The following is a 17,256-nucleotide window of genomic DNA, read 5'->3' as shown; positions in this document are numbered from 1 at the left end:
ACTTATCTTTAACCCCAACTATATGATAACACAGTGCAGACTAGTTCAAAGCTTCCCAGCACACAGATCCATCTGGCTGCTCAAATCCTCAAACTCTTAGAGACCAGCAAATCTTGAAAAAAAAAAAAAATATTTCAAACCAGTGCTGGTGTTGTAAATATAGAAAAGTTTACAGCAAAATCCTCTGTTTTCAGTGCAAGATCATCTTGAAATGAGGGTTCATGTTAGTTTGTTGTCAAGTGACATGTGAATTAGCAATTTGCATCAATCATTCGATGAAAGAAATGATTTTAGTTTTGTTGCCTGGATCCTTGCTGCAAAGCAAAATATCTTTTACTTCCTTAAATAAAAACCTTTTCTGCATCTACATAGATTTCTGTATTTAAAGACTTCGGACTGGCTACAGGGGTAGCCTTAAAGTTGGTTGATCAATCCACCTGATCTACAATGCAGATGGTTCGATGTGTTTTCTCCCGGAATGAACTACCTTCACTTGCATGCGCTCTGATGACTTATGATCAATCTAGGTTTAGCACACTTAGACCAATCATGATAAATGGCCAAGTCCACCTATACATAGAAGTATAGATGGCTCAAGATCAACCATAAATACAAGTCAAATCATTTGGTCAGGCTCACATAGGACATTACTCTGGCAAATCTTTCATCTGATGAAGACTGTATTCACATCCAAAGGACAAACACTACTTATGGTTCAAACTGGATTCTTTTGTATCTTCAATAGAAAGAACTAGAGAAAGAGACCTTGTATCCATGACTGAAACTAGGGGAACACTCAATCATTCAGGATTTATATTCACAAATAACTGCAATTACATGTTAATCCAAAATAGAAATAAGGTACATAAAATTGCTATACAGCCTAAGATTTGAGTTGGTTAACGCATGCACTTGTAACAGTTGTGCTCATCTGGTGCCATTGAAGACGAGCAGACGTAGCAGAAGCAATGACCACACCTTCAAACAAAAACAAAATAAAGCATTAACTTACATAACATAATTGATGAATAATTTAATGCATCTATAAGGCTACCTTATATATTCTATAGTTGGATGAAGGACCGTTACCTGATCATATTCTGTCCTATCACCAACATAATTCGGCTCCTATCTAATTTTACACCCCTGCCTTTGTCATTCATTTGTATATGATGGCTATCATCATATGGTCTAATGAAAAGACAATGAGTGTTTAGTCTATAACAAAGAGATATTGCAACCATGGAGCAAGTGAAATAGATGGAGAGAACATATCAGCTATAATATTTCAATGTATTCCAAAATCAAGCATGTATGCAAGAGGAATGCCTTTAGTGCAGGAATCTAAAGGTCATGCCCTAGATCACATCAATGATTCAAAATGAGTATATTAGAGGATGAGGAGTGATAGTAGATGGTCCTTGAGTAAAAATTCTAGGACAAGCCAAAGAAAACATATCAAAATACATAACAAGAAGAAATTAATTAGAAGAATAATATAGGATTTTAGAGAGTATAAAGAGCTTCCAGTTCCTAAAGTTACCAGAGCAGATGAGCTACCATGCCGCAACATGAAAGTTATTATGGATAACCTTGAGGAACAAATGAATGGATAAGCCAAAAGTACAATATCCAAATACTTCACAAGGGGAAATTAATTAAAGGAATGATTATTGGATTTTAGAAAATATAAAGAGTTCCTTGAAGCTACCATTAATTCTCCCCTGGCTTGAACATGCAGATATTAGATGAATTAGTTATATATACAAATCCAACAGCCTGATTTTGTATGAGATAGCCTTATAAAGGAGTTGCTAAGAAGAGATTATCCATTACCTGCACTTCATGAACCTACACCCTTCAGTCTTCTCTACATAAATCTTGCACTTGGGGCACCTCTGCCACTGGAGTCTGGTGGCTAGCTCCCTCAGCATCAAATCTTCCCTACCCCTCTCCCCCTCCCCCAGCTGCTGAAACTCCTCGCAGCCGATCCCTTCATGCCATGGCACCCGACACCGAGCACAGAACAACCTGTGGCAGCTCGGGCACTCCGACTTTGTCACCACCTCCCCACCACCTTCATCACCTTCCATCAGGAACGAGCACTCTCCATATGGGCAGTAGAACTTTGTTTTGATCATCGACTCGCACAGCATGTCACTCCACTGATCAAATACGTCCTTTGAAAGGATCGGTTGGCACAGCTCCAGCTCCAAAACGCCATCCATGCACTGCAGGCCGGGGCACCGGATCGAAGTCACATTCTCCTGAATGCTTGCAGCCACATATTGGCTCAGACAGCTCTTACAAAACTTATGGGAGCAAGATCTCATGTTGAAGCTTTCAAAGAGTGGCTTTGATTCCATGCAGATGCTGCAGTCAAATTCCTCGACAACTGGAGGAGCTCTGGAGGATTGCCCGATCTCTGTTACTGACTGCGGATGTTCGATAGGTTGCTTCATCTTGCGATCATCTGCGTCTACTTCATTGGCTTTATAACAAACATCACAGGAGGGCTTGGTGACTGTCTCTATGGACATCATGGAGGACATGAGGACCTCTTGGAGCTGGAGTTCCTCAGCCAGTTTCTCATCATCTGGGACTTCGGAGAGATTTACTTCATTAATGGTGAGTGCTGAGAGGTCGAGATCATCTACTTGGGGTATGGATCGGTAGCTTCCCATGTCTCCCTGGATAGAACACTAGATATGGTAGCATTGAACTATGGAATACATGTCTTCGTAATTAAGCTGGATTTCCAATTTATAGTGATGGATGGGGTGTTAAGGTAGTGTTTTGTTTTGTCTAGAATTTTGTTCTTTTGTTTTTTAAGACAAAATAAATATGTCTAAAGTTTCTTAGTCATTTCCCACAATACTTCAAGTCTGCCACTTAGTAAATTCTAAGCCATTTCTATAAGGCTGTATTAGAGACTAAATAAAAATAGCAGTATTCAACAAAAGGTGAGGGGTAACAAAAGATGAGACCTGCATGGAAGTGAAATGGTTCAAGATTGGGTGTTTCCAAAAATGTTTTTTAAGTCAAAATCATTTGTCTATTAATCACGGAGATTTTTAAAGTTGACCAAGGTTGCAGAGGGAGTGTCGCTAAAAAAATAGTTTCCAACTAAGTGAAGATTTTCCTGCAAATTCTGGTCGTATAACTAAATCCAAACTGGTTTTCAAAAACTAACAATGGACTGAAGGCACTTAGGGTATTGCATCAGAATTTTTGGGATAACCAGCCATAAGTTATGGAATTAATATTTGTAGGGTTTAGTTTGCCATGAATCATTGAATCTTAGTAAGTAATTTTCTTTTATAAAAGAAAAAAAAGATTTTGTTTTTCTTTGTAAATTTCGCTGTTAATTTTTTTATGCCCTTTTCATCGTGCAAGTTAATTTTATTACCTTGTAGTTTGTTTCCAATATTGTAGAAATCTAAACCATTACTTGTATGCTTCCTTTTCATGTATTTTTTTTCCGGGCTCTTTCTGACTTCCTTTTCATGTATCGTTTCCAGGATGGGCCAACTACTACTATTGCTTTGTTAAATCTCTTTCTTGACTCAATATAACTCTAATACATAAAGTAGACTTTAGACCAAGAAGTCTATGATATTTATCAGTAAACTATTCTAGAGGTCTCATAAGAAATGGAAGAAAGAAGCTAGTTCAATGCTTCTCAAGAAACTTCTGGATTGGCCATGATGGAAAAAATTAAAATCCATTGATGAATAGATAATATATAATGTTGAAGTAAACACGAGCTTAAAAATATGATAGATGCTGCACCATACACTTTCATGAAGACTGGAGTCATCTACTGCTTTTATCAGAGGGATCCACTTTAGCTAAAGGATGGGGATGAGATGGAAAATGCATTGAAGATCTCTGAAATCATGGAGACAAGGTTGAATAGACTAGTATAGCACCAGAGAGATATAAACAAGTGGTATATGGTCTCCATGGACACTATAATTTTTGTTTCAGTCTTTTTTGTTTCAGTCATTCAGTTGGTCTCAATTCTCAAACAGATATATTCATCTTGTTGACCATAGATGGATTTCAATTTCCATGGCAAACACCACACCAACTACCTTTGGGATCCTAAATGTAACGGACACGGTGAACGATTAACAATGGAGTAGGACCTTGCTTATAAACATCTATTAGCACAGAACAGGAGAGAGAGAGAGAGAGAAAAAAAAAAAGAAAATCATACTGTTCAACCTGTGAGATTGGTATGAAAGGCTTTGTAGTAACAATAAATCACTTAACCTTATTATTCAGACTTCATTTATATGCAATAGTTTACCCATATAAACAATGATTCGTATCAACCACAAGCTGAATATCTTATCATAGAACATTTCCAGATTATAAAAGCCTAACTGGAAGAGTAATTTATAACACATCAAAAAAATATTTCTATGATGACCTTCCTCAAAACTAAAAGCCAAAAGGAAACTACCAAATGGTAATGCTTTTGAAGACCAGGACCCGTAAAATTAATATTCCATAAGAAAGTAGAAATTCTGTCAACTCAAGAGTTTGCAGATAGTTACCTCACTCTTCTGCATCTAGTAATTGCCCATGAAGATATCACCACCTTTTATTTGGCATTAGCTTGCAAGGTGTAGATTAATACTTGCACAAATAAGGATCATGTTTCCCTTTTGATTGTCAACAGAACTAGTAGAAGAAATTGCCTCAAATTCGAACTTGAAACATAAGTTTTCAGTTCATCTTTTTTGGTTTTATGAATGAGTGGTCTGCAAGTCTTTCTTGAAGTAAGGTCCTGCACCCTAGAGCTTCCATCCAAGTTACATTATGTTTGGTCCTCTTCTTTGCAACAGTTGCCGTGATACAGGCCCATTACCTTAATGAGAACTTCCAAGCTTCATTGCACATGAAATTATCAAATCACCTATCTAGAAATGTATCCTATTCAATATCACTTTGTAAGATTTTCCTCGAGTACCTCTCTGTTCTGTATAATAAGATACTAGTGAAATTACCACCTCCTAATATTTTTGATCCATCACATGTGATTGGCCTTGAATTAAATGTTGTACCCAGCTAAACTTGCAATTTTAATTTGACTAGTTGTAGATACTTTCAGATTCCAATCAAGCATTTACTCCTAGGTCTGATCTCCTTTAATTAATTTTCTTGAATAGGAATCCAACAGCATTACCGCAACTAGACCACCAGTTGTTATTGCTCCCATGTTGCTATCTTCAGTTTAACATTGACAGTACCAGCGATATTTCTCTCTGGTTTTTTGGATGTTAAATACCGTCGGAAGGGTTGCTTTTTATTGGCATTGGAAACACATCACATTATGGTAGGGTAACATTTCACAATTTAATGAATCTTCCTCTTATTTGGTGGGATGGTAAGAGATTATCTATGGTTAAACTCTTCACAACTTATCAATGGATTGAACCCTTTTGATATGAATAGTTTATGGGTATGGGCATAGAACCTCATAGTGACTCTGTCAAAAGTTGATGACCAATTTCGCCCGATAAATTATTAGTATTTCTCCAAGCTAGAAATATGTTATTTCAGCTCCCCTCCCTCTCAATTCCTCAATAAATTGTTTAAGCAGACATCAATATCATTACATAGAACAAAAGGGAGCCTCAAGCATCCTTGCTACGTATCATTTCCGTGTGTGATAAGTATGCCTCTGTGCAGCCATGATGATTTTCACTGTACTGCAAAAGTATTTAACTGCAATACGAGAAATTCTAAAAATGCTTATTATCTTTGATTGATGTTTCCAACCTACTTAAACCTAAAGATTGTAACTATTGGGATATACCGATTGACCCCTATACGCCGACTTACCCTCGGACCGGTCTGATCGACGACCGACGGACGACTCCGACCGACGTCCGACTCTACCGACCGTACCGACCGACGACTACCGACAGTAGCTACTGACATTATCCGACCGAAGGAGTGTCGGCCAAACCGACCCATGTTGTTCCCGACCGATCGAGCGGCCGAACCCATATTACCGACTCACTGTCGGGGGTGGCAGCCGACGTCCGACTTAAGCAAGGCACCAGACCAGCCGACGGTGCCTCCAGATCATCACCCGACGTCTCGGCAGCCGAATACTGACGCATGATCGGCCAGCTCCCCCAAACGTCGTACGACTGCTGAGGGCCGCCGTCCTGACAAAGGCATGCGGCATAGCCGCCCTGGGACATTGTCCTGCCAAGGACATAGATTAATCCCAGCGATGTGACGGCCCACGACGATTTGACAATCCATGGCGACTCTGACAGCCTCCGGCGACTTGACAACTCCCCCAATTGTCTGCGCCATTAATGACGGCGCCATGCCGCGCTCTACTATAAAACGGGGAAGGCAACAGTGCTGCGGAGGAGGTTCTTTCGAAACCCCTGAACTCCCCCCTCTCTAGCTCTCTCTCTCACTGAGCTCCTTGATTCTTTTCTACTGTTGCCTAGTCTCCTCTCTGACTTGACCATCGGAGGGTCCCCGTCGGAGTCACCTCCGGTCAGTGTGGACTTCTTTTGCAGGCGCTCGTTCCCGGCGACCAGGCGACGAAGGGATTGGCCGCAACAGATTTGGCGCACCAGGTAGGGGGAGACAGGGATCACGACCCCCACAGAACTCGAAACACCTTTTCGAAATGACAAGAACCAGGGCTCAGCGATCGAGGACCACCGGATCGGCGAGGCACTCTTCCCGCCGGGAAGAGGCCTCTCCTCCACCCTCCATGGCAAAACCTAGCTCTCCGCATCCTGTGGTGACCACGGATGCGCAGATCGCGGCGATCGTGCGGTAGATGACCATGCTGACGGACACGATCAAGAGCCTTCAACAACAACCAACCCGGTTGCCGCACTCACCGGCAGAGCAACCGACGGCACACCCGATACCCTCCAGGAGCAGCCGCCGACGCCCGCGTCGGTCTCCATCCCCTCCTCAGGAGCAGCCGTCACAGCACTCCCACCGAGAGGGGGAAAGACGGACACGGTATGAGACCCACCGGTCCCGACGATCGTCTCCTTCCCAGCTGGAACGAGCAAGGAAGGAGAAGCGGCCGTGAACACCGTCCGCCTCCCTCTCGGATTCGTCAGGAGACTCCACCCCCGGGGTTTCTCAGCACCGATGGGCCGATGACTACGAACGCAGGTTCGAAAAAAATCGACCGTCGGCTTGCTCAACTCCAGGCGGATAGCCAGAAGTCTTCGAACGACTTCGACTTCTGGACCACCCAACCTCTCTCCCGATTCATTCTCGACGAACCGATCCCTAGTCGGTTCAAGATGCCTCACGTAGAGCCTTACGATGGCTCTACCGACCCAATTGACCATCTGGAGAGCTACAAGGCTCTCATGACAATCCAAGGGGCAACCGATGCCCTCCTTTGCATCGACTTCCCCGCCACACTCTGCAGAGCTGCCAGGGCCTGGTACTCCGACCTCCGCTCGGGAAGTATCCGCTCCTTCGGGCAGCTCGAACATTCTTTCGTGGCCCATTTCAGCACCAGCCGGAAGCCACCGCGAACCTCAGACAGTCTTTTCTCCCTCAAGCAGGGAGAAAATGAGACTCTACGATACTTTGTGGCCCGATTCAATGCGGCCATGCTTGAGGTCCGGGACTTCAACGAAGACATGACTATTTCGGCCATGAAGAGGGGCTAAGGGGATCTCGATTCACATACTCCTTGGACAAGACCCTCCTCCGGACGTACGCCGAATTACTGGAGCGTGCGTACAAATACATGCACGCAGACGAAGGAGCTTCCAACTGACGCCTAACTTAAAGCACGGGCCGGAAGAAAAAATGGAAGAAAGATCGGGCCCCTACTGAACCCAACAGGCCCCCCATCGATAGACGGGCCTTGCCCCAATGACGGAGTCCAAGACCGATGCATCGCAAGTATGACTCCTACACCCCTCTCCCCGCTCCTCGTGCGCAGATCCTGATAGAGATCGAAGGAGCGGAGTATCTACGACGGCCTCAGCCTCTGAAGGCAAAAGGGCCTCGATCAATACGGCTCGATCGTCGATCGCCGAATCAATGGCTCGATCACCGATCGCCAAACCGACGGCCTCGACCTCTGAAGGCAAAAGGGCCTCGACCAATACGGCTCGATCTTCGATCGTCGAATCAATGGCTCGATCATCGATCGCCGAACCAATGATCTCGGCCTCTGAAGGCAAAAGGGTCTCGACCAATACGGCTCGATCGTCGATCATCGAATCAATGGCTCGATCATCGATCACCGAACCGACGGCCTCGGCCTCTGAAGGCAAAAGGGCCTCGATCAATACGGCTCGATCGTCGATCGCCGAATCAATGACTCGATCATCGATCGTCGAACCGATGGCCTCGGCCTCTGAAGGCAAAAGGGCCTCGACCAATACAGCTCGATCGTCGATCGCCGAATCAATGGCTCGATCACTGATCGTCGAATCGATGGCCTCGTCCTCTGAAGGCAAAAGGGCCTTGACCAATATGGCTCGATCGTCGATCGCCGAATCAATGGCTCGATCATCGATCGCCGAACCGACGGCCTCGACCTTTGAAGGCAAAAGGGCCTCGACCAATATGGCTCGATCATCGATCACCGAATCAATGGCTCGATCACCGATCGCCAAACCGATGGCCTCGACCTCTGAAGACAAAAGGGCCTCGACCAATATGGCTCGATCGTCGATCATCGAATCAATGACTCGATTACCGATCACTGAACCGACGGCCTCGGCCTCTGAAGGCAAAAGGGCCTCGACCAATACGGCTCGATCGTCGATCGCCGAATCAATGGCTCGATCACCGATCGCCGAACCGATGGCCTCGGCCTCTGAAGGCAAATGGACCTCGACCAATACGGCTCGATCATCGATCGCCGAATCAATGGCTCGATCATCGATCGCCGAACCGACGGCCTCGACCTCTGAAGGCAAAAGGGCTTCGACCAATGCGGCTGGCTAACTTGCCAACTTAGCTTCGACTAAGAAAGGGCAAAATGCCAAGACAGCCGCGACATACCCGCCCGACCAAGGTCTGGGCAACGGGTATTCGACTTGAGACATACCGATCCGGTCATTACCGATCGAAGGATATTCGGCTTGCCACTGTCTATCATACGACTCGACATGTTACGTCAACGGATATTCGACTTGCGACATATCGACCCAGTCACGACCGATCGAAGGATATTCGGCTTTCCACCGTTTATCATACGTCCCGACGTGCACGCTCGACCAAAGATCGGACGATGGATATTCGACTTGCCATCGTTATCCTATCCGAATACGTCGGACGCTACTCGACTCTGCAGAATGATCGTGTCGACGAGCAACGTTTGGAGGTTGGTCGACCTCCGACCTGACGTACACGCTCGACCTACAGTCAGAACGATCGATATCGGATCGTTCGTTGATGCGATCGCCAGAGTCGGGACAAGACATGACGGAAAACCACTCCTTTCTCCCAAAGCCGTCGCCCACGTGTTCACGTGAACCAACACGACATCGAACTCAGGAGTGGGGGGAGGCAACTGTTGGGATATACCGACTAACCCCCATATGCCGACTTACCCTCGGACTGGTCTGATCGATGACCGACGGACGACTCCGACTGACGTCCGACTCTACCGACCGCACCGACCGACGACTGCCGACAGTAGCTACCGACATTATCCGGCCGAAGGAGTGTCGGCCAAACCGACCCATGTTGTTCCCGACCAACCGAATGGCCGAACCCATATTACCGACTCACTGTCGGGGGTGGCAGCCGACGTCCGACTTAAGCAAGGCACCAGACTAGCCGACGGTGCCTCCGGGTCATCACCCGTCGTCCTGACAGTCGAATACCGACGTATGGTCGGCCAGCTCCCCCAAACGTCGTACGACCACTGAGGGCCGCCGTCCTGACAAAGGCATGCGGCATAGCCGCCCTGGACATTGTCCTGTCAAGGACATAGATTAATCCCAGCGATGTGACGGTCCACGGCGATTTGATAATCCGCGGTGACTCTGATAGCCTCCGACGACTTGACAACTCCCCCAATTGTCTACGCCATTAATGACGGCGCCATGCCGCGCTCTACTATAAAATGGGGAAGGCAACAGTGCTGCGGAGGAGGTTCTTTTGAAACCCCTGAACTCCCCCTCTCTCTAGCTCTCTCTCTCGCTGAGCTCTTTGATTCTTTTCTACTGTTGCCTAGTCTCCTCTCTGACTTGACCATCGGAGAGTCTCCGCCGGAGTCACCTCCGGTCAGTACGGACTTCTTTTGCAGGCGCTCGTTCCCGACGATCAGACGACGAGGGGATTGGCCGCAACAGTAACTATCACCCTCCATTTCTGTTTTATATAGCAATAGTTCCATGAGTTGCAGCATCACCTTTGACTAGATCATTACTATCTTCTGCTTACCTAAGTAATGCAAGACCTCTATTTCCCCAAGTCAGTTTGCTGGTAGTGAGTGGGCTACATGCAAAAGGAAGTAGCTAGATAATCAAAGCTTGTAAGACAGGTGGAGTTCATGAATCCATCTAAAGCTAGATGAAAATCTTCTCAAGAAGAAGCAATCACTTGTGTTGCCATCAGCTTGGTGGGAGAACTTCCAGTGATCATGGCAGTTGTTGTTCGATGCAAGTACCTCATAGTGGCCATACTAGCCCAGGAGCTGGGGCAGTATATACGAAAGCAGTGAGGAGTACCCGAAAGCACTCGAGATCGAACTTGTTTTCCATGCAGATGCTGCAGTAGAGCTCTGGCTTAGTTGCAACAGAGTGCTGATGGAAATTTAATCTTAAATGCAGAAATAATCATATCTCTAACTATTGTTGTTCGAGTCCAAACGAATCAATTATCAAAAGCCTATAACCACAAGAAAACTAATTCTAAATGCTCCTCGTTGTCGACGAGCAATGCCTTGGTTTCTCTAACCCTAATTCAAGCATACCCGATGGTAAGGATCTTACAAGCTCTCGGATGAGTAAGAAATTAAGTTCATAAAAGTTCTTTTATAATATACCTCATCCGTCAAAGACAGTATCTGAATCAGTCACAAAGACTGAAAGATGGACTTTATCCACGATGGTTGTGTAGAGCTCAATTTTATCAAACCATTTAATATATCTCTATCACTTTATTAGAGATTTTATTTTTAGTCAGAGTGCAGATCAATTAAAATATATAAAATAAATTCTGATGCGCGTTAGTATGGGTCACATTCAAATGGAATTAAGCAGATGACAACATTCTCCTACTTGGCCCAGCCTAACACAAGAATCTTCGTTTTAATTATTTAAAGTATTTCAAAAATATTTAATAAAATATTATCTGGATCTGATAATTAAAAAACTGATGTGACCATATTTTAAAAACTTTAATTCTTTCTTAGGATATACACTGTATACTTGATTACAAAATGATCATCAGCGTGAATCATGACAGCAAATGTATTATCAATCAACACATGACCTTCCATGTATCATGACACTAATGACACCTTATAACCAAATTTTTTATGTAAAACTTTACTTTATGAATAGACTAAATATTATACCTATTCCTTGAGCATCTTTATATCACATGGTAAATAGCTGTCAGTAGAACATAAATTGAACTTTTTCATAAACCCAATGTAATGACTTTGTACATAGTTTCTAATATATATCACAAAATAAGCTATATCTCATATAATCCATCTGATCCTCAAAATCTCGAAAATAGCCTTTAGTCAGTGGATTTGCTATTATCAGCTTTTGTTTAATATATTGTACAGATACTATGTTTTCCGTTATTCTTTCATGAAGAGCAAAATATTCAATATTAATATGCTTGCAAGCGCCTGTACTCTTCGTATTATTGAAGAATCTTACTATAAAATTATTATAGTATATTTTTATTGATTTGCTAATAGAGTCAATAATTTTAATTCTTGTGATAAAATTCCACAACCTTATAGCTTGTAAGAAAATCTCGCATGGGCTACGTACTCTACATCTATAGTGGATGTAATAAACAAAATTTTATTTTACATATATCTATGATATAGCACTTTTTGTAAGTAGAAAGATATACTAGTGATAGACTTTCTACTATTAATACATCTAGTAAAATATGAATCCTAATAGCTTATTATTTTATGATGACTAGACCGACTATATATAAATATGTAAACTTTTATACCCTAAAGATAATGCATGACTTTCTTTGTAGCTTTCTTATACTCCATTTCTGGATCATGTTAATAATATCCAAATATTGATGCAGCATAAGTAATGACTGGACTTATACAAACATACGCATAAACTCTAAATGCATAGGGTATGAGTCTTATTTCTTCCATCTTTATTTTAATTCTTAGATATTAAACTTTATTAAATTTATCATCTTTACAATATGAATATATCCAAAAAATATTTTTTCAAACCAAATTTTTGTACTATAGAGATGTAAGTCTTTTAAGATAGTCCAAGTAGTCTTAAGGATCTATCCTAATACTGATAACACAAGCGACTTCACTTATATCTTACATCTTAAAATATTAAGATAGAAACTGATTGATTTTCTTAAGTGGACCAAAATCATTATTGGCAAATAGAATATTATCCACGTAGTATCAAAATTATGAACTTACTCCCGCTGATCTTTGAATATACATATATATATATGTATATTAATCAATAGTATTTTTTTTAACCCAAAGAATGTAATTATCCCATTAAAATCGAGATATCACAGTGTAGAAGCTTATTTAAGTCCATAACTTAATTTTTTTAATCTGTAAACCATATGCATTTGTCCACTGACCACAAAAATCCTTGGATTATTCTAGATTATTGTCAAAGAAAATCGTTCTTACATCCATTCAATGTAGCTCTAAATCAAAAATAAGCTATTAAGACTATGATAATCCTAAAAGAAGAATAGTCAATACTTTTCATTTGTATAAATCTCTTTGTCACAAGTTTGGCTTCATACAGTTTGACCTTCCCATTGCGATTCTTTTTGGTCTTATAGATTTTTTTGCAACTTATTTGTTGCACCACTCGAATAGATCAACTTATTTTTAGACATAGTTGTTATCTATAGAGCCAGCTCTTTCTTTTATGGCATCCAACCACTATAAGAAGTTCTTATCTTTTATGGCTTATAAGGACATCTCAAGATCATATCTTTTTCACTCATATCTATCAAATACACCATATACTCTAGAGGTGTAGTAGATTTTTTTATTCTAATAGATCTCCAAAGAGCTGTCCCTTGATCCACTTGTGGTGGTGGTTAGACAGTTACTTCATCGATAATAGAAATCTCATGAAGTGAAACTTGATAAAATGGTGATCCCTCCTGAATATTATTCCGAGAAATAACAATAGGAATCATCACTTCAATCTGTTTTACAGATTCAGTATTACCTCAAAGATAATGTTTGAAGGTTCTTCACTCCCACTAAACATATCATCCACTATAAATCTAGCTTTATTAGTTTTTACTATTTGTGATGTACGAGATGAACAATAGAATTTATATCTTTTTAATCTCTTTGAATAACCAATAATGAAGAAATCACTGGTCGTATTGAGATTAAATATCTTTTCTTATAGGTTAAAAACTTTGGCTTTAGCTGGATAACCCTATATATGCATATATCAAAAACTAAATTTCCTACCTGTCCATAACTCATAAAAAATCTATTGAACTACCTTAGTAGGGATCTTATTTAAGATGTGCATAGCTGTTTTTATAGCCTCACCCCATAAGTAAATAGGTATAATAAAATAATTTATCATAATCCAAACCACTTCTTTAAGCATCATATTCTTTTTTTTAGCTACACCATTTTTGTCTGGCATGTTTTGACATTATGTACAGAATATAATGCCATATTCATTTAAAAATTTTGCTAATGATCCTGATCTTTATTCTATTTCAATATATTTATCATAGTACTCATTATATCCATTGAATCTGACTACTTTAATCATTTTTTCTAATTTTCTCTTTTTCTCTTTTTCAAACTCCTTAAGGACATAGTCTTATGAAATAGAATGTACAGATACATACGTGAATAGTCATCAATGAGTGTGACGAAATACTTTTTCACCTCTTAGATATTAAAAAAGATTTGCATGCAATAATTATGTGAATGATTTTCAAAATTTCTTTAATCATCCTTGCACCTTTTTTAGATGTGTATATCTGTTTTGCCTTTATACAGTCAAATCATGCTAACAAATCAGTAAAGTTTAATAATCATAAGATCTTATACTTTACTAGTCTTATGACTCTTTCTTCGGAGATATGTCCTACTCTCCGATGCCATAACATAAAAAAATTTTCAAAAAAATTATAAAAACCTACTTTGGAATCTAAGACTATCTTGTAGTATCCCACTGTCTTAATAAGTGATGCTTGATTTTTAATGAGAATAGATCGTTCACTTTCAGTTAAAAACCTTCTTAATAGGAAGCCCTGTCAGTTGTTAGCAATATGCATAAGTGCATTAGGGCTAATGCATCAGGTAGAAGTAGGAACATATACTAAATTAGATTCAAAACACACATAAGAATAAAGGATATTTTTCTTTTGCAGCTACTTTTTATACTTCATGCAGTTTTCTTTAGGTCTCCTTTTTTTTGTAGAAAAAATATATGACCATCTTATTAATGACTTCACCTAATACCATAATAAATATTTTTTCCTTTTGCATTAAGTACATCCTTTTCTTTATCTGCTTTTCTACTAACCTGATGCAAAGCAAAATTCACGCTCTCCATCTTCTCATTCTCTAATCCCTTCTTCACTTATACACATTTTATCAGTAATTCACTAACTATCCAATCCTCATTGTGTATAGTTAAAAGAAATCTTAAAGAGACCGTATTTTGATGGAAAAGAAGTGAGAATTAAATGGACCAAAATAATATCTGATATGAAAATTTAATATCAGATTACTGTGCTGCGATATTCCATATCTCCATAATATGCTTACAATGTCGGCCTTTATCTTATTAGAACTTTACTAATTTCTGCTCTATAACATCCAAGAAGATATATGTCTTATAACTTGAAAGAATGAATCATCTAATGTATCATATTATATTTCTTACAGAGTAAAGTGAGTCAATTAGATTGCTCATATTTCTCAAAAGACTCTTTTGTTCTAATATACTTTCATCCGTAAATAATAAAAAATTATTTACTCAAAATACTAGATTAAGGTCAGCACATCTCAGTGTGAGCAATATTTTGCTCTCTTTATTTCAAAAAATTCAATCAATTAAGAAATTTTTTTCTATGCTACTATCAATAATTATGAAAATTAATGCTACAAATAACATATGCTCACGATATCATCAAATAATGAGACTAATTAAACTATAATCTGAAATAATTAATATTATTTTAGTAATAAATTCTAATATTTCTGTAGGTAAAGGTGCATCACGCATAGAATTTACTAATATTTTATTAATAAGACTAACAATATAGATATCAAAAAATAAAAAATTTTCATATTTATGGATCTAGAAAAAATCCTATCCTTAATATCTAAATTACCATCTTATTCTAATTAAATCATAAAAAATAACAACTTTCTATGGATAAAGTCAATTATTTCTATAACTTAATTGCAATTTGATTCACATGCCATGACTCTTTCATTTTATATTCGTTATATAATTTTTACTATATCCAGGATGCTGTGGCTACTCCTGAATATAATGGACCCACTAACTTTATATAACATTGAATACATCATGATTAATACGATAATAATCCTGTAAATTTTTTTTTATTTTCATATAAATAAATTAAAAAGCATATAAATCAACCATATAATATGTAAGTTTGCAATAAAATCATATAATAGGGATCTTATCATAATTTTTAGAGAATATTTATGTAATTAAGTTTATTATAGGGACTAAATAATAATTTAAGGGTCTTTATGTAATAAACTATATTATGGGGATCAAAATATAATTTTGAAGGATGTTTATAGGGAAATATATTATTTTATTAGGGACTAAATTATAAAAATCCCTAAACCTGATTCAGTCATTCATAGAAAAGGGCTTTTATATAATAAATACTTTATCAGGGGCTAAATTACAAAACATCTAGGTCAACTATTGAAAAGGACCTTTATTGAATAAATAACATTATAGGGGTTAAAATGCAAAATCCCCGGAACCAATTTAAACCAGCTCAAGTCAACTTGATTTAGACTAATGGATCGGGTTTTAACTTTATGGAATTGGATCCGGTTTTATGGGTTAAAACCCGAAACCCATTTGTCTCTCTTCTTCTTCCGCCTTCCCCTTTCCCTTTTTGTTTCCCGATTAACACCCAAACCCCTGGCCAGTGGCTCCCTCCTCGACGGTTCTTCACCAGTGACCCACCGGCTGACCAATATCACCGGTGGCCGGCCTAAGATAGCCGTCTCGACCGTCGGTGAACCGATGACGCAATGGGATCGTTGAAGAAAGGGAGGCCCAAGCCGGTGGTTCCCCACTCCAAAAAATCCTGCCGACCGCCACCGGAACACCAAAATGGTGGACCGTCGGACTCCCCCCGACCCAACGGCCGAATTTCCGGCGAATGTGTCGACGATAGGCTAATGGATGGGAGATCGGTGGGGGGTTTCAAAACAAAAAGAACTCCGGCGACTTTTTTTCTTTTTTTAATTGACTGGCGGGTGGCTGCCGGAGATCTGGGACCACCGTGGCAACATGGTGCGACGGCTGCCGGAAGAGCTGAAGTCCGGCCATCTTGATGCCCTTTCAATGGAAGGAGGGAGGACGGCAACGGGAGAAGCCCTGTTCTTCCCTTTGTTTCCGTTCTTACTCTATTTATTTATTTAATCATCAAAACAATAATTCCACATCACAAATCTTTAAAATAAATAAATAAATAAATAAATCATGAATCCTTTCCACAATCTGGGAATAGATCCAGGTCATGACTGCTTCGATCACTAGAAACCAGCTAGGGTGGCTGAGTCAGATTTACAATCTATCCCGACAGAGGGAGAACGGCGATCTTTTTATTTTTCATTTTATTTATAAATAATAATTATATAATTTTTATATTTTTTTTAGATCACGCAATGAAAAAAATAGTATAAAATTATTCTAATATTATCATAAAAATTTAAATCTTAAATACATAAATAATCATACCTCAATAAATAAATCGATGATAACGTAGAGTTTAATTTTATCAAACTATTTAATATATTTA

General features: G+C 39.9%; 1 protein-coding gene across 1 annotated transcript; it reads right to left on the bottom strand.

The window, feature by feature from the left end:
• Nucleotides 1-784: 784 nt before the first annotated feature.
• On the bottom strand, nucleotides 785-5,841 carry LOC105042063 (uncharacterized). The gene is made up of 2 exons (XM_010919166.4): nucleotides 1,837-5,841; nucleotides 785-978 (listed from the first exon to the last, which is right to left on the bottom strand). The coding sequence occupies exons 1-2, from the start codon at nucleotides 2,682-2,684 to the stop codon at nucleotides 900-902; spliced, it is 927 nt and encodes a 308-aa protein (XP_010917468.4). The 5' UTR covers nucleotides 2,685-5,841; the 3' UTR covers nucleotides 785-899.
• Between the last annotated feature and the right edge of the window lie 11,415 nt (nucleotides 5,842-17,256).

This window comes from Elaeis guineensis, chromosome 3, assembly GCF_000442705.2.
Source record: "Elaeis guineensis isolate ETL-2024a chromosome 3, EG11, whole genome shotgun sequence".
Lineage (NCBI taxonomy): Eukaryota > Viridiplantae > Streptophyta > Magnoliopsida > Arecales > Arecaceae > Elaeis > Elaeis guineensis.
Note: the sequence above shows the minus strand (reverse complement) of the source record. Positions and strands in the feature narration are given on the sequence as shown.

What these genes read in the sequence shown, in the direction of transcription:
- LOC105042063 (XM_010919166.4), bottom strand. Translation starts at nt 2,684, where the DNA reads ATGGGAAGCTACCGATCCATACCCCAAGTAGATGATCTCGACCTCTCA. An exon ending in TGTAGGTTCATGAAGTGCAG is followed by an intron (nt 979 to 1,836) that starts GTAATGGATAAT and finishes TTTTGTTTGAAG; the next exon opens with GTGTGGTCATTGCTTCTGCT.